This window comes from Plasmodium vivax, genomic scaffold (assembly GCF_000002415.2).
Source record: "Plasmodium vivax scf_7165 genomic scaffold, whole genome shotgun sequence".
NCBI classification, from domain to species: Eukaryota; Apicomplexa; class Aconoidasida; order Haemosporida; family Plasmodiidae; genus Plasmodium; species Plasmodium vivax.
This window is the reverse complement of record NW_001849950.1, coordinates 34270-54073: the sequence shown is the minus strand read 5'-3', so window position 1 is coordinate 54073 and position 19804 is coordinate 34270. Positions and strand designations below refer to the sequence as shown.

Here is a 19804-nt window from a genome sequence, read left to right as displayed (position 1 = left end):
TGCTACTTAATATATTTATTATACTTACTGCAGTCTTCTTTTTTCGTTTTGTTAATAATGCTCTTAACTTTTTCATATTCTCTAAAATAGGCAAAAAATATCTTCCTTTTTTGCATTTCCTCCAAACTAACACCAATTTCATATCCTAAAGTACATGTGTTTTTAAGAATTTTTCTGTTAACCTTGTATCCTACACCAATAAGATCACTAACGAAAGGTATACTACGAATATTATCCTTGGATTTATATTTTCCCTTTATTTCATCATATAACCAATATGGTAAATAATTGCAATAATTTTTACGCTTCTGTTCATCCGTATTTTCAGATATTTTTTTCAAAAAATGCGCAAACTTATTACAAATGTCTTTGGCGCCTTCATGTTTATTATATTGAGCATTGAATATGTTACATTCATCATGAGGCTTATAATTTTCACTTTTTGAAAAGAAATCTTCATAGATCTTATTAAGTTCTAAATCCTTCCATATATCCTCCTAAAAATAATCATAAAAAAAGTATTGAGCAATTGCTTGAATTATGGTTCTAATAACAAATGTCTCCATTTTGTTTCAACACAAACAATTTGCATAAATAGTGAAATATAAACAATGATCTAATGTTATATATACCCAATTTTGTTCTGGTGTCTGATTATTTGGTTTTGACATATTTTAAAATAGAGAATTTATAAATATTTTCTAACTAAAATTGTAAAAATATGTAAATATCCATATACTTGATATTCGATCCATATATTTACCAAATCGCTTTTACAGTTCATAGAATATAATTCTGTACCTACTTGTAGGCACTCTTATTTAATAATTTTATTCGATTAATATATTATGGTTCTATTCATAAAAATGGCGAGCAATTTAAATGTCCACAAAGCAGAATAAAAATATAACGTTTCAAATCTATAACTACAGATAACAATACTAGCATAATATCGTAAATTTAAAAATAATTAATTCCTACAATTATTATATAATCAACATAATGATAAAAAAAAGTTGTTATTTTTAATATATGTATTGAAGTATTAATTTATTCGTAATTCTTATATATTATATGTAGATAATTACAATCATTGTTGATAGAAATACATTCGTTAATGCGTAAGGAAAATGGTTCCTTTATCGACACTTATTTAAAACTTCATTAGGTCGTATTAAATTTCCTGTAGTAATAAAAAGCCATAAATATTTTATCCATCTTTAACGAAATTATAAATAAAATCAAAATAATTATAGATAAAAATTTGATTAAATATAATGTAACAAATGAATATTATTCAATTATAGTACAAATATATTTATTATAAAGTTATTGTAGCTGCAATTGCGTTATTTAAGTTATTTCTAAAATTATACAATAAAAAAATGGGACATCATCCCCTAATTGGCTTCCTTTTAATATAAAGACATATTACGAAAAAAATTCTTTTTAATTTTTATTTTGCTCATAACATAGTGTCAATATTTTTTTTATAATAGCAACATTGAAAATAAACAAAAACATTTATAGCATCTAGAACCATTGTTTTTTTATAAAAAAAGTATAAATGTGATCGTGTTAAAATGGTAAAAAAATTTCTTTACGTATAAGAAAAATATTGCTGCAAACTATAGAACGTATTAACATAATCTACATAATACATACACATTAGGAGTCAGCTGTAAGAACATATATTAAGAGAAAAAATAATCAAGCTAAATAATTATTTTATCATTTAATACGGTGTGATCATTTCATATATTTCATTTATTTTTCTTTTGGAAATATTTATACAAATGTTAAAAAAAGGAAATAAAAAGAAATTATAAAATAATATGGAATGAAAATTTTTTTTAATGTTCTATTGTAAATGAATATACAAATTTGATGTTTATAAAATAAATACAACAACATATATACATTATTTTTAATACATTTAGCATTTTACGAATGTACAAATTAATATACTTTGAACTGAGTATTTTGAAATAAAATATTCTGATCATTAATACATATATGAAGAGACATACTATTTTTCGCGTTGTGCCTAAGTGTACGCAAACATTTTAAAGTTTTACATCATTTTAATTTGGGAATTGTATTTATCACATAAAATATGGCATATGATTTATTTATATAAATAAAAATAAAATTTATTACATAAGAACGTTCTTATGTTTATATTTTCCTTAAATGTATGTATTTATTTATATATTCATTCTTTCACACAGATATTATTGCGACTTTACGCTATACCTTTTTGTGATCCTTTATCAGTGTGCTTTTAGAGGCAGTATTATAATAACGAAAACATCACAGTGAATTCATTATAATTATTGTAAGTAGGTGCTTTTATACATAAATTACAGATTGTATGTATTTCTAAAATATAATTCGCATATTACACAATTAGTACACATTTTTACATCATCATTTTTCTCGATAAATAAATGTTTTTTTCCCTGTATTCCAAAGAAATAATTTTACCTTAATAAGAATTCTGTGAAAAAGTACAATACAGTTGGTAATTCTTTTTTGGTAATATTTATTTTATGATAAGGATAATTAGTAAAAATCTTAGAATTTTATTTGCAGTACAATGTGCTAGAATAATCTCCTTACCTTTTTTGAATAAGACAATAAATAATTGTATTTTAAATTCATGCTCATTATTATAACACATTATGTGTAAAATTACGAGTTCTTGTAATTGTCTAGAAATACCATAACACTGTGAACTCTGTAGATCTATAAATATATTATTCATAATAACGGAATTCTTCAAATTAAAGCCTATAAAATTGGGGAATTCGTTTCAGCATTCGGGGAAACAAACAGAATTCCCTAAATAAACTCTAAAAACAACAATTATAAAAGGAATCTTTTTACTGTTGTAATTAAGAATGAATGTCTAAAAGATTCAAGGTACCTAATTATGAACAACGCGACACATTAAGTGGAAGCCAAATAAAGTCTAAATATTTAATGCATATTTATGATTCCTATATGAAGCTAACACACAGTGAATATAATGTAACAATTTTTGAGACATTTTTACCATAAGCATATAATTATGTTAAATATAAAACTCGTTGCAAATTGGAATAATGTTATTAGTCATACAAGTAAAGTACAATGATAAAATCATCCAAAAGGATTCACCACAAATTAACATAATATTCATACTAAACAGTACATTCTTAACTGATTTCGAATTATGAAATGTTTATTTTCTATATATAGTTCAAAATGCTCTAATTTAATATTATTAATATTTATTTACCATTAAGAGAAAAACTACGAAATAACACCAAATTTATAATGTAACATAAAACGACAAAGAATAATAATAAAAATATTATATTGCTTCCAATTTAATAAACTAAAGAATTATAAATATAATTATCTTTACTTATTTTATGGAATATATTGCGATGACACATTTCACATATACCATAAATCTATGTAACTTATATATATATAATTTTCTGCACGCATAATGAAGTGGAAACATAAATAGGATCCAAAAAAAAGAACAATACATTCAAATTTACACTACGAAAAATAATTATATTAAACTATTTATTTGAATACGTTATTGCTAACTAATTAATGTAATAAATAATAAGAAATTTATGAACTCCTTTTATGTACATCATTTCTGCGTATGATATGTTTTATCATTCAATGTGATAAATGCTTCTGGTGTATATTTGCTAATTTTTAGCATTAATGCAAAACAGCGTTTGTTGGCACGTATGTTAGCAATTTTTATAAAGGTAAATATATGTTTTTTTATTATTAATTATATTATTTTTTTGTGTCGAATATTTTACATTGTTTTATGTTAATTATACATTAAACAAAGTTCATGAAGAGGAAGAAGTAATATATGTTTACATGTAACTACATAATTAGCATCCAAGTTTTTTGATGAAAAGTAAGTAGAGGATATATGTACAAGAAAGGCATGAATAGTTAACATTGAAGCGGCTTATATATGCAAGTTTGCTTAAGTATTAAATGAACATTTTATATACCATTTGTTTTGGAAATTATAAAGCAAAACTTCTCATTATTAATAAATCATTTCTTCGTTTTCTTTAGATACAATGCTGTTAAACTCCAAAAATAATGGGAATATTAACAACAGTGGAACAAACTCATAAGCAATAGAATTTTTATTTGGAAACATAATAGAACTGCGCTAGTTTTGCAAAAAATTTACAGCATGAAAATTGAGAAACGAAAGATTCGTAAAGGTAGATGTAGATAATAATAAATGCATATGTGTCTTAATATTAAAGTAGAAGAATAAATATACATATGTATAAATAATAATTTAAGGAAGAATTTTTTTTCCATTTTTTATTATCTCATAAATGAAACATTTCAGCCGTCGTTATTTTATTTGTTTTTTTTTATAATACATAGAAACTGTACACATACATTTACATTTTATCACTATTTAATTTCAAACTCGCATATATGTGTATATCACAACGCATGGTGTATTTATTTGCCGAATAAAAATGTAACAAAGCGCTGTAAACATATATAATCGTGATTATTTGTTTTGCAGTTACTCTTATAAATATCTATTTATGTGCAATTTTTATTATTTAAACCAATCTATATATGTATTTTCAAAATATACTCCCCATATTTTAAAATATATTTATACGTTGCATTTATTATTATAATTATTAATACATGTCAAATTATAATAATCTAAAGTTCATAATACGAAATTTTTAAATCTCATGTTGCAAATGTTTCTAGACTTATACTTAAATTATTTTCCCAAATTATTTATTTAAACGAAGAATAAGGAAAGAATACAGTATCAGAAATGACGTATGGACGAACTAGACCACGTAATAGTGCCAGTGATATTTTAAGAGGTCACTACCAACGCAGTTGCCTAAATAAATATTCTGACATAAAAGGAGAAATTGAACTTAAAATTGCTGAATTGACTAAAAATTATAATCATCTTTTCTGTAAAAAGTGCGTTGCAATAAAACAAGACATTTTTAAGAAAAACTTAGATTTAGATTATTGTTATAGCAATAACTTATTACGACATAATTTACTTAAAGATAGTGCTTTAAGTGAGTTTATAAAAAATTGTTCTGGTTCTTCTAATTGTCGTAATCCTACAGCAGTTCCTAAGAGAACTGTTGCATTAACAAATCCAAAAGACGTTCCTTGTAGAAAAGGAACTCCGGGTTGTAATCAGAGTACGCCACAACCAAAAACAGAAGAAGGTAAATCTCAACCAAGAGCTGATGCGGAAACCTCTAAAATAATAGGTTTAGAAGGATCAGCATCCGTAAAACAAGGTCAAGAACACGGCGATGGGGGAAAATCAAGATCAGCAAATTTACAAGATAAACCAGGAACAACAGCACCTCATAGTCATGTTGGAACCCATGCTGAGGCCCCTCAACAATTAGATAACAAACATAATTCTCCCTCGGAAGGAGCCACTCAGCTTCAAGCATTATCCCAAGCAGCTCCTTCCACAGATAGAGGTCTTGGTGATACATCAAATGATCCGTCTGACCAACTTAATTCTCAAGGGGATTCTGAGGTGAATTGTACTCCTCAAGGAACTAATTTAGATCCAAAATGTACAGAAAGAAATGCATCTAGTATTAAAAATTTAGATGATAATCTCCAAGTTGAGCAAACTACTGTTGATGGAATCGCCGGAAGGCAAGATGGTTTTCTAGATGTTACCACTTCTGAAAATCCCGATGGTAGATCTAACAGTGATAAAATTGGTGGTGATGAAAAAGCTAGTGTTGTAGGTAATCATGGTGGTGTTCGTGACGACATAGCTCCTGTTACTTTACCTGTTTCTAATGAATGTCATAATAGTGGTATTACCCCTTGTGAAAATGGTGGTAGCAAACATTCTGGTGATCACAATAATAAAAGTGAAGCTTCTGCTGAGGTAGCTTCAAGCAGATCTCATACTGATACTCATACTGAGAATACATCCGACTCTCATACTTCTAGTGGATCCACTGGTGCTGGTAATGACGTGTGCCATTTTTTTCTAATGAACAATGACTATAAATTTTATTGTTCAAAACTCATCGGATCTTTAAATTAGTCTGGAAATATTTTTTAAAGTAAATCTTTTTGGTCCTGCTTTTTTTCCTATAGGTAATGATTCAGATGATAGTCCAAATACTGTACATCTACTGAAATCAGTTGATGAAGAAAAGCAACATGGACAAGAAACAGCACACGCTGAGGCAGGATCATATAAAAGTGATAAACCAACAAATAACCCTCAATTACATCAATCAGATTCGTCATTTGTCCTAACGTATTTACCTTCTCCTTCAGGACAAAATTTGCTCGAATCAAGTCAGGAAAACCATGGAGGTGAGCACTAAATTTCATATGCATCTTCAAAATAATGGCAATATATTCCAGAGCATTTATTTCTCCAAGGAGATCCACCCAAAAAACAAAATTTACATATTTATGATATGCACATATTACATATACACAAAAATGTAATAAAGTTACAGGCACACTTGGTAGAGGTAGTTCTGTTACAGCTGGAATGGCAGAAGAAACAGTTAAATATGAAAATGACAATGGCCTAGGTATATTGAGTCAATTTTTTAATAATATACCTCATAAAGACTACATGATGATGGGTTTTATACCTATGGTATTTATTCTGTTATTGATACTTCTTATGAAAGTAAACTAAAATTTATTTCATTGAAGAAGTTATTCATACCTTTTTAATAATATATAATATTTACATATAATGTTACCAATTTTTTTTTATAGTGCACGCCTTTGGGGACTATTTTTACTAAGAAAAAAAAGAAGAAGCGAAATGATATGAATGAAAAGATACAGAGAGTACTGTTTGAACCTTCGAATGGAAGTGAAGAAAGAAGGATCCCATTTTCATATAGTGCTTTTGAATATTCAACGAAGTGATCAATATTGTTATTAAAAAATTGATCATTTATGTAATTCATTAAATAAGAACTAAAATTTTTTGGTAATTTTTTTTAACCTTTTTTTTGTTTTCCCGTCAAATACACTTATCTATGATAACGAGCATTGTTACGCATTTGAAGTTATAAAATTATATATTTCCATTTGGGCTTCACCATTGTAATCACAATGTGACAATACACCATACTATATTATTAAATTATTAGCTATCCATATTATTTGTAATATCATTAAAATTTTATATACCATAACTTATTTTTTAGTATATATAAATATATAGTAATTCAGATAAGTGTTTTTTTTTTTTTTTTTACGTTTAACGTACTTTTATAATAAAAAGTAAAAATAATGAAAATTTCCTCGTTAACATTTATTTTATTCATACATTATTTGCAAGTATTCACATATTCCTTATTTTTTATCTTTCAATATGGTTATTTACATATATATATTCTAAATTCTTTTATGGAGAGTGTTAACGAGAAAATGATGTAAAATTATACATAACATTTTTGTAAACGAAGTGTACATCTTTTAACTATTAACCTCACCAAGAAGTATTTCCTTTATATATATTTAATCTTGTAAAAAGGACCTTCAATTTATATCATATAAATTAAATATGAATCCTTTTCATGTTAAAGATTTTAAAAAATTCATAATAGTACGAATTATAATAACATAAAACATTGATTCATAATATATTATTATTATCGCTGAAATTGATAAATATGGAGTGAATGGAGAATTCAACATAAAAATGTTTCTATAATATATATATGGTTGCTTATATCGTTAAATAGAAATTTTTTTAAAAGAAATAAAATTTGTTTACTATACAATTTATGTTATTTCGAAATTATTAAACATATAGTTCAGAAATTATTTATTAACTTTTTATAATTTAATAAGAAATGAGTATTTCCGTCAAAAATATCATTTATAAAGAAATTAGATATATTTTACGTTAAATAATTAAAGTTTGCCTTGTGAAATAACTAATATGCATACACATTATTAACGTATTTCTAATAATAAGGAGAATTCAACTAAAATTAAAAATCGCCATTAAAATATAATTTTTTAAAATAGATTTGCTAATAGGTTCAGAAATATTCATATCAATAAATTTTTTATTATATAGGGGAATATGTAGATTAAATAATATTACTTTCATATTTAATACCAATGATTAATAAAAATTGAGCATTTCTAATTTTAATTGCTAAAATGATCAATAAAAAATTTTAATTTTTTTAATTTACTCCTGAATAGAACACAATGAAAATAACATATAAATTTATTGCATCTTATAATAATCACTTATAGATCATATTCTTATTATTATTTATATAAAACAATATATTATATGAGATAATAAATGATAAAATAATATAAATATAACGAATGAATACGCATAATTTATAAGAAAAATGATGATAGTCTTTATAATGTATTTTTGCATGTGTTGAAATATTATTTTCACATTTTTCATCAAATAACCTTTAATCATAGAAATAAATGTAGAATAATACAATAATACGTTATATATACAAAATTGTAACTTTAAAATTCGTTGTAAGTTAAAATAATTTTCACAGCGATGTACAATTAATTTTTATTTTCATTTCCGGAGTCTCATTTATGTATAATATATATCATTATAGTTCATTCTTACATGCTTTTATAATATTTTATATGTCATTGAAGGACGTAATAAGCTCATCATTATAATTTAAAAGATTTTTATGTGAATTTTTTATTCTCATTAATTTCTTATATAATATTATAAGAATTCACAATTTATTTTGCAATAATTTAACATTAATGGCTAATCATTAAATATTATTATTTCTATAACTAAAATATTAGTATAGTAGAAATGAAATTTTTATTTTAAGATAAAATAGAGAAATACACTTTATTGCATATAATTTACAAGGCGTACTTAATTCATTTTATAATATAATTTACTCAAATTAATTAATTATAGTTCATATTTTTCTTATAACTATCAAATTAATTAATATTAACCTATAATATTTCATTATTATAGATTTTTTATGGGTATAATAATATAACATGTTAATATAACAATTTTATAATTGATAAAAGAACACTTGACCTTCCAGGTTATCTTAAAAATGGTCCAATAATGTGTGTGATATATTATTATACACTCGTAATTAAAATTACTATATATTCAGAATATAATAATTAAAGAATTATATTGATATGTTTTAAAAAATATTTAATATTATAAAATATCATAAAAGATTAACCAGATTAACTATGAACAATGTTATAGTATAAAACCCCAAGCACATACATTTTATTCAAAAATTGTGTATTTCTCATACTAGTGCAATAGATGTATTGCAATACATTTATATAGATGATATATTATTTAATCTAAAGTTAATATATATTAAATTAAAAAAAATCTTTTTTATATTCATATGCTTCTTATTATATTAATAAATATATTATAAAATATAGGATAGTTTTAATTTAAATGTACTTCATACATTTTATTATATGATTAAATTTAACATAACCATTAAAAATACCTTGTATATGATACTGATAAATTATTCCAACATTTTAATCAATAATACCTTATATATTAGCAATTTTTTATATTTCCTTTAATTACCTTCCTTTAATCATAATGCTCGGGATATTCAGAAAAAGTAAATTTACATTTTTTTATTCAAAATATATATAGTAAATATATGTCCAAACGATATATGAACATTAATTTACAGTAAAGCTTACATCATACAGTTTCATTTTAGCTTTTATATAAATTTAATTTAAAAATATTTCTCTTTATTATTTTAATTATGATTGTTATATACGATTAAGAAATTACTTCGATAATGTTGATAAATATGAAAAAGACATGAAAATATTCAGAAAATACATAGACACTACTGGAAAACAAAGAACTTTTGAGTCACCCCATTATGAACTTTTTGAAAAGCTATCACATTGTTTAGAAGGAGATAGTATATTTTGGGGTGTTCCTTCCAATGTTTGTTGCTCACATAATTATTATTGTTTAATAATCAAATCGCTCGTAATCATACTTACTTTTGTGAGGATAACTTTTAAAATTTCAAGAATTTTGATAAACGCTATGCTGAAGATAGAAATATTCAAAAAACCTATTGTAGAGACTCATGTGAAATATTTTTAAAACCTCTATATAATAAAGATCACTATAATAGGACGAACGTATTATAGGAAATGTATAATTTGTATAATATGACTACAAGATACTATGTATAGACTGATAAACCAAGAATATGTGAATAATACAGTACAATAAATCGTTATTATAAAAATATGAAAGAAGCATATGCACAATATACCAATTAAGCGACAAATTAAAACATTCTAAATATGTAATACATACCTTAGAAAAATAGTATAAAACCTTATGTAGCTATGATGTAACCATTTAATGGTACTACCTGAAGATATTAAACCAGTACAAGTAATTTCTGAAACACCCGCATCCCAATTAAGTACATCACATGCAGCAGATACACAAACTTCCATAAAGAGGCAGAAACTGTGAATTCGACAGAAGCATTCGTAAAATTGCCAGAATTAACATCACAATACGTAGAATCAATAGAAAAATTAGTAGCTCCAACATCACGACAATGATTAGAAGAATAAAAATTAGAACATATATTGCCTAAAGAGGAATTTAAGTATGATAGTGAGACTAGGATTTTTCACGAAGATTACCAGATTCAAATTTTCCGGAAAAATCATCAACAATATTAAGAGAACATCCGTTTAAAACACAAGATACAATCGACAAATCAATAAAAATATCAAGAGTAAAAATGGGCAAGTCAGCATATGGTGAGAGTAACACATAAGGGGATTTCTAATCGATAAGAGAATTTACCGGCGCTAAACCGTAGTGACGGGAAAGGATTCTTATATAATATAAAAATTGCTCTTTCTCGATTAGTAAGAGATGTTGATCCGATACCTGTTTTTGGAGTATCTGGTGTGGTGGGTGCTTTATTTTTACTTTTCAAGGTATAATAAGTTATTAAACTTATACCCATTTGTTTATACTACATTAAAATAAAAAATTAACATGATCACAAAACTATGTTTTAAAAATTTTTAATTTTTCTTTTAATATTAGTATGCTCCAGTTGGAAACTTTTTTAGAAGAAGAATACACAGACAAAGAATCCCAAATAGATTCGGTGCATCGCACGCAGCAAAATTCTAAGGTTATACAAATTATGACGATAAGTTTTTGCCGCACGATCAAATTAATATATCTGATATGGTTGAATAGGCCATATTACATTGAGATTTAATAGAACATAAGTTGAATTATAAACAGGACCAGAAAAAAAACAAACATTGATCATTAATGCAATAAAAAAGAAAAATTAAATATAAAAAAATTAAAATATAAATAATTAAAATCATTAAATTGTTTTTAATATGCAAAAAACATTACCTTCCTGGTTTATGTGAATTACACTTCTATATGATTCCATTTTATATTCTACAATGTGAATTATTCATGCAAGTATGTATTATTATATATCTATAGCGTAAGTGAAATAAATTACTAATGGGTAAAATTACACAACATATTATTTATAGTTTTTAAGTCATAAATCCTCATCATAAAATGCATATGCGAATCGTTATTTTCAATATATGCCTAAAAAAAGTTAAAGATTGCCGATGTTAAATGCTTCCATGAATTATAATATATATATATTTATAAAAAGAAAATTATAAAATTAATTTTTTTGACACGTGATATCTTATTTTTATATATGAATATTATATGTACTGAAAAATTAAAGTATGATTTAATACTTTTATCTGTTTCCATAAAAAATACATATATTTTATTGTAATTTTATCATTTATAAAATACCATATTTTTATTATATTCATATAAATATGATTTTTTATTAATCAAAATTCTGAGCAAATTTTTTGTTTTTCGCTTTTGTAATTACTTAATTTCACCTATACTTAATAATTCGTGTAATCACTTTCCATTCATGTTACTTTATGTTTAATTTCTCAATTATTATAATTATCTTAAACATACTAATAGAAATTGTTTAAAATAAATAATAAATATCGCAATATATGAAATGTACAATATATAAAGTAAACACTTTTAAAATAATAGATATTTCTATTAAATATTAATATATGTGATGTGTAAATTTGAATTAAGAAAGCCTATAATAACTAGTAATAAATTATTCATAATTTAATAATTATAAAAAGGGATATATTGAAAAATTATATAAAAAAACATATGAATAACATAGATATAAGTGTATTTACAGATGTAAGTAATAATTTTAATGAGTGATATATTTTACCTATTAAATAATGTATTACAATATTATCCGTATTGTGTATGATATGTTTCTCTTAGCATTTTCATATAATAAATGATATTATTACTTTTATTATTCATAGTATTAGAATTATCATATTGTAATTTATAAATCAAAAGTTTATTCAATTTATTTCTACATTAATATTATTTATATATGTTTGACAAGGACCAGTATTATTTTGTATCATAAAAGGCAAATTACTTTATATAATTTATTTTAATTACTTTAATTATTTTAATTTTTAAAAAATATACACTTATACAATTAGATAGTGCTATTATCTTCATAATATTACGTGAATTATAGTAAATTATCATTATAGTTAATTAAAATTAGTATATTTTTATATCTGCAATATGGACAAAGTAAGGCTTTAGTTTTCCTTGTTTGAATATTCGACGCATAAATATTTTTTTTATAATCTAATATATTCATACAACGTAAATAATCAATTCTAAAATATTGATATATATATGCCTCTTTTTCCCAGAATAAGCATCTTGATATAAAGAATCTTCCTTCATTAAGATATTATACTCCATTAATGCGTCGTTTATATTTTGAATTTATTGTGAGTTTCATTAAAAAAAAGAATATATATGGGGTTTCTAACTGGGTAAATAATTTCGAAAAGCGCTTAAGTGATTATTTAAATGTAAGAAAGCAAATAAACAAAGGTAAACTTCATCCTAAAATATGTCGAAATATAAATTACATCTTAGATATTATAAACGAGGGAATTTTTTTATTAAGAGCTACTAATAGTGTGAAATGGATAAATTATATTGATACAACTGCGAAGAAACTATTAGATAAAGATGTGAGTTTAGAATGTATAAGGGATATTCATACTGTAAATGGGGATGATATATATTACAGGAAGATTATGGATGATATATGTACAGATATAATTTATATCAAACAAAATATGGGGGAAATTAGAAAGAGTAATAATTGTCAAAAAATTGTATCATCTATTGAAGATAAAAAAGATTATTTTCTTAAAAAAAATGAACATAAGATTAATAATAAATTTTTTCAGCTTAAGAATGGTTGTACAATTGAAAAAATCAAGAATGAATTTCCATCACTTGACTGTAATGAATTAATTGAACCCTCAAAAGAATCATTAGTAGAAGAACGTGTACCTGCTCCAGTAGAAGCAGGTGAAGGTGTTTCAGTAAGAGCTGCTGAAGATGAGTTAACAGAAACTACATTAGAAGATGCGCAAGCCGCTCAAAATTTAGACACCTTATTAGAGCAAAGTTTGCAAGAAGAAACTCCAAATTTTGATACAACTTATGCTGCTGCTTCTCTTACAGGTGTTTCCCTTTTTGGGGTCTTATTATATAAAGTAATGTATAATTGCAAAAATGAATATTATTGTCATACATATTTTATGTTCGTACATTAGCAATATAATGATTTCATTATATTTTTCAATAATATTCTTTTTATAACAATAGTATACGAACTTGGGATCATGGTTAAATTCAAGAAATGGATCAAATAGGAGAATAAATGGATTTCCTATACCTGGTGGATTAAATGAAGATCTATTAATGAATAATTTTGAATACCTACAAACAGGCATTCCAAATCAGCAGTATCACTTAGCGTACAATTCTATACCAAATTAATAAATTTAATGTATATATAAACGACGTTTCTATTAAAATAAATAATTTTATTGTATAAGGAAGTAGAGATTTATGCAAACAAACGATATAGAATATTATGTTTTTCATAAACAGAATACAGGTATATTATGTAGAAAATAAGAATATATAAAAATAATTTAATCGAAAACATTGAAAAAATTAATAGAATATAATATCTTTGGTCAGTAATAAAATAGAATAAGTTAAGGAATACTATTACTATGAAGAAATATATTTATAACATATTGTTCGAAGTAAAAATTGAACGATGTTGAAAATATCTACATAAGAGGATAAATTGAGCGTCTTTTTATCATATGATGTTCAATTCTATTATTGAAATAAGTGATTATATTATATGTATTTCTTCTTACCTAATATACGAAATGATTTTTACTTTTCTCTTTAAGCTATATAAGGCCACAAAAAATTATTATTCCTACCATTTAGTGTTATAAAATGAATATATTATATTTTTCCTTTTTTGTGGTATTTCATATTTTTTTTTATCACTTCTACATCAAAAAATAAAATTCATATAAAGAAGTAGTGAAATGTACTTTATTTATCATATCATGATCATTGCATAATGATTGGAACAATATATATATGTATACTATCACCGACAAATTAAAATATTTTCCATTATGTTACGATGAATAGCGATACTAAGCATAAAAAGCATGTTGTTTTACACTATTATAAACAACATAAATTAATATAGAAACAATTCCTTTTTTCATATATCAATAATGTCAATGTTAAGTAAGTCATGGAAAAATAAAATACTTCTACATAAAATTAAATACTGTTTTATTGATGAACCCATAATTAAATGAATAACCCGTTTACATTGTAATAAATTTATATAATGAATAAACATTCTATATTTTATTTCTTGTATATTTAATTAAAAATATGTACTATAAGAGACTATAACATATTATAAACATTACATAATTTTAATAGTTATATAAATAAAATAAAACCATATATTATATCATATCATAGAAACAATTTAAGTAATAAATCAAAAGAACATAAAACCAATATTTATTTCTCAACTATCCATTTAAATGTAACATCATTATTATTATGTTAAACTTATATTATAAAATTTAATATCTATTTATTTGATAATAAAGTATTAACTAAATAATTCTTCGAAATTTTGAAGAAATAATGACTAGGGGGAAAATAAGGTGATTTGATCGTTTCATATATTGTTTCATTAAAATTAAAAAAGTTACTATTATGCTAAGGTAATATACTATGCGACCTTGTAAATGTATTATATATGCCTTTGTTGTTATCTTTATGTAACAAGTCACCTAATTACCAATATTTATATCGAATTAATTCTTTTATATTGACATATGAATGCGCTTGTTTGAAAAAATTATGCATATATTAATGTTACATGATTTATAGAAACTATACGTGATGAACTCCTATGCATCTTTATACGTTGCGAATTAACCCACTCCTAATCATTTTCCAACTGTGATCATTTGATAGCTCAACTAATATAATTTATATAAGAAACGCTTTCGGTCATGCAAATTGCACAACTATAGGAATATCAATCATTATATTGAAAGAAAGCTATGAAAAATCATAATTATGCATATATTTTTGTATAATTATTCAAAATTCTTAAGATCTGTAAGACATATAAATAGAAATCACACTTACATAGAAATTTAATAGTATAATTAATCATTCTATATTATAAATTACATATATGTAATTTTTCCTTTTAACAATATATTTAAACCAGTTTTATTATCATTTTGTAAAGCACACTTATTTATTCTATTTTGTTCCTTAATTTTAATTGCAGCCCCTACAATAATGATAATAGAAGATATCCTATCAATATTTTTTTAGTTATTCTCTCTATATTTTCTCAGCATCAATCATATAACCAATATGAAGAGTAAATAAAAATATTGAACTTTCTTTTTTGTTCAACATTTCAACTATTTTATTTTTAATATATAACATATTATGGCAAAGTTTGTAGAAACCCTCATTTTCTTTACTTGGACTATTGTATACATTGCACTTGTTACACTTTTTATGATACTCTTCATTCATCCAATAATTTTTGTCCCATTTTATTAAGTTTTAAAAAATATGAAGTATTCTCCTGTTAATGTTAAAGAAAATACATATTACCTAAGTATCATATTCATGGTTCTAATAATGTATTTACACTCTTTGGGTAAAAAAGAGAAAAATTACTTAAGTAGTATAAAATAAACCTTGGTATAATGATATATATTAAAAAATCCTCATTTAGCTCATAATTTTTTATTCATTATAGTTTCTTTTAATGAAATTATGAATTTTCTCAATAAGTAACAATATATAGAAGTTAAGAATGAATAATTTTCTATTGATATACTTTCGTAATAGTCTATAAGATAATTAGAGCCCAAATGAGCGTTTACTCATAGGTAATACTACATAATTATATTTATAATTAATTATGAAAATATGTAGGTAAATTAAAGACACATAAAAAATAATAAATGGCTCAACATCCTTAAGATTTTACAGCTAAAAGAACACAATGTTTAATATATTTAATAATAAATATTTAAATAATAAAGCAAAAAGTACATTTTAATAATATTATTTCAACAGATATTTCATAAAATGTTTTACTATTGAATTATCAATTTAACATAATAAATAATATAACGAATAAAATTTTATATTTTGCTTTCCTAGATTACATTATAACTTATGGAATGTGTTTTCAAAAATAATTAATTTCCTAAATATTTGTATTAATTAAATTATATTCATAATTTGGAAGGTTATATTTTTCTACATAAATTACGATTGTAAAGAAGTAAAAACATTTTTGTTGACAACTTATTATTATATAAATTCCATAAAATAGCAGTATTATATTTTATACTTACCGTGGCACAAAAAAGCATGATATCAAACTTATAAACATATTTTTTTAATTTCATAGGAACTGTATAAGGAAGACTTATTTGTTATTATGTTTTCTTTTATTCATTAGTATTCTAATTATTCATAAAGAGAAACTATGCACGAACTATTTTTCAATTTTTTAACTTTACATATAACTTCTTCTGAGCATTTTAAAATATTATATAATTTATAATGTATTATTCATAGTGCTATAAGGAAGACTTAAAATCATATATTTTTGATTAATGAAAATATATGTTTTACACAAAATGAATTATTACATGAACGAATTAATTCATTATATTACATAGAGCTTAAAAGGTATAAACGTTACAATGTATCATTTAAACTCATTAGTTAAAATTTCTCTCAAAAAATAATTTTCTAATTAGCATAATATAATTCGTGTACTTATTATAAGAAGTTATTTATATAAAGATTATAATATTTATCTTTATAACATTCTTTAACTATTTTAATCATGTGTTTTCGTTTTAAAATTTTCAATCAATATTTCGAACGCATGTAATTATAAGTAATAATAAAATAAAAGTACAATAAATGTTATGAAGAGCAATATGAATTTAATCTCTTCGATTTAATTCATTAGCAGTAAATTTAAAACCTATTTAGTAACCCTGCAACACTATAAAAAATATATTTTTATAAATATTTTTGTATAAATATTAAACATGTGTATTAAAAATTATTTCCCTATTTTTATCATACTAATAAGAAAATATTATAAACTTATTAAATTTATATAAAATACTGCTCTATTATTAATGCCATATTTTATATAAATTTATTCTTTCTTAATTTATTCTAATTAACTTATAACATAAGGTATTTAATTTATATTATATTAATGAAATTACTGTAAAGTAGGCTTAAGCATAGTTAATGAATCAAACTTTATATAAAAAAGGTTACAATGTGTATCATTAATTTATTTGCCTTTACTTGTTATTCTTAAATAATTACAAAATAATACTTTTTTTTGTTTTCCTCATTTACATATCACTATATAAAATGGTTCAAGCGCGAACAAAAGATATCGTAACATTTAATGTTTTAATGATAACTTTATTTGTTTTTTTATTTTTAAAATTTACAATTTTAATATAAAAGCAGCTTTACTTTAGAACAATAGATAATTTATTTTATGTGTTCATATTGTCATTTTTAGTTTTGTCTTTTTGTAGAATATAAAGAATATAAAAATAAGGTAAATGACTTTTATCGTACTTCTAATAGCGAAAACATTAAAACATGTAATAATATTTTTCCTACAGATGCAGAAGGACGATTGAATATAATTAAACATTTTAAATTAATAAAAAAGTATTTTAATCATTATAAGAATAATGAAACACATAATAGTAATAAATGGTGCTCATACATTAACTTTTGGTTAAATAATGAATTAAAGAATGAGGATAATAAATTAGGCAGCAAAATCTTTGATTTATACCAAAAATTTATTAACTGTGATAATGAAATAAAAGGAATAACTAAATGCGAATCATCTGATATATATTATTTTGAAGAAAATACGTTTGATCAAGTAAAAAAAATGTATGATTTATATGATGACTACATATATGTTGATGCCTTTAAAACAAATACAGATAATTCAATACCTTGTTCATATGCTCGGGAGTTCACAGAAAAATTTAATAACATAATAGAAACGGGAGTACATAAAAATAATGACCATTTGTATAATGCACTACAAGATATTAAACATCTGTTTGAAAAAATCGGATTGGCATCTTTAAAAACGTGTGAACCGAGTATACCAGAATTATTACCAATCACAAAAGGACAAGCAGATGAATCGACACAATCAAGAACACCATCACATTCCTTCAATCTTACCCCTATTTTACCTTCAACTGTGGGAATAGTCCTTTTTTCATTTTTTACGTATAAGGTAAAATGGAATTTTAATTTATTATTTTAACATAATATAAAGAAAAAATCTATTCATCGAACCTATCATTTAACATGTCTATTTTTACCGTTTTTCCTTTTTCATAAAACTAGTTTACTCCACTTGGACCATTTTTGCGTTATCGAGTAATGAATAAAAAAAACACATTAAATGAATTGGAGGAGAAATCGAAATACTTATACATGATGTCGGAAAATAAAGGAATACTACCCGAGAACAGCATGTTCAATATGCAATATCATACTTTGCAAAATCACAAATTAGAATAATGCGCATAGATTTATTCTATCCGCATATTATAAAGCTAATTTTTATGAGAATTAAAAAATACATAACCCAATTTATTATTATCAGAAGTATAAAATATTTTTAAAATTGTATGTAGGAATTAAACGCTAATTAATTTTATTGCAAAATATAATTCTAAAATAATATGTTCCTGAATTGTGAAAAAATGGCAACGCCTTTGTACTGCAAATGTAATATTTCACATAAGAAAGAATAATACCTTACCATTCTAATTTGTCCATAATATTTATTATATATATTTCTTTTTTAGTTAATATTTAATTGTAATAAATGCGTCAATTTAATATTCTAAATTTTAATGCTATGTTTTTTTACAAGTTTATACATGTTTTTGATTGATGAAGAAGGAAATATTTTTATTAGTTGATACATAATTTTTCACTTATTTAATTTGTAATATATGAAAATATAATAATTAAATTTATCATTTATATAGACCTTTTTTTCATCCTTTTGTCTATGTTTCTATGAGCAGAAACAGCTTTTAAAAAAACAATATTTAC

The 19804-nt window shown here is 23.4% G+C and overlaps 3 protein-coding genes across 3 annotated transcripts; all 3 read left to right on the top strand.

Moving 5' to 3' along the window:
- Nucleotides 1–4852: 4852 nt before the first annotated feature.
- Nucleotides 4853–6124, top strand: PVX_112125 (variable surface protein Vir18, putative; the record flags this gene model as incomplete). Its single annotated transcript, XM_001612588.1, has 1 exon — nt 4853–6124. One exon carries the CDS (start codon nt 4853–4855, stop codon nt 6122–6124), a length of 1272 nt encoding a protein of 423 aa, XP_001612638.1.
- Nucleotides 6125–12963: 6839 nt separating this feature from the next.
- Nucleotides 12964–14059, top strand: PVX_112120 (Pv-fam-c protein; the record flags this gene model as incomplete). Its single annotated transcript, XM_001612587.1, has 2 exons — nt 12964–13804; nt 13974–14059. 2 exons carry the CDS (start codon nt 12964–12966, stop codon nt 14057–14059), a joined length of 927 nt encoding a protein of 308 aa, XP_001612637.1.
- Nucleotides 14060–18067: 4008 nt separating this feature from the next.
- On the top strand, nt 18068–19261 carry PVX_112115 (variable surface protein Vir6, putative; the record flags this gene model as incomplete). The annotated part of the gene is made up of 3 exons (XM_001612586.1): nt 18068–18106; nt 18225–18971; nt 19085–19261. The coding sequence occupies 3 exons, from the start codon at nt 18068–18070 to the stop codon at nt 19259–19261; spliced, it is 963 nt and encodes a 320-aa protein (XP_001612636.1).
- Between the last annotated feature and the right edge of the window lie 543 nt (nt 19262–19804).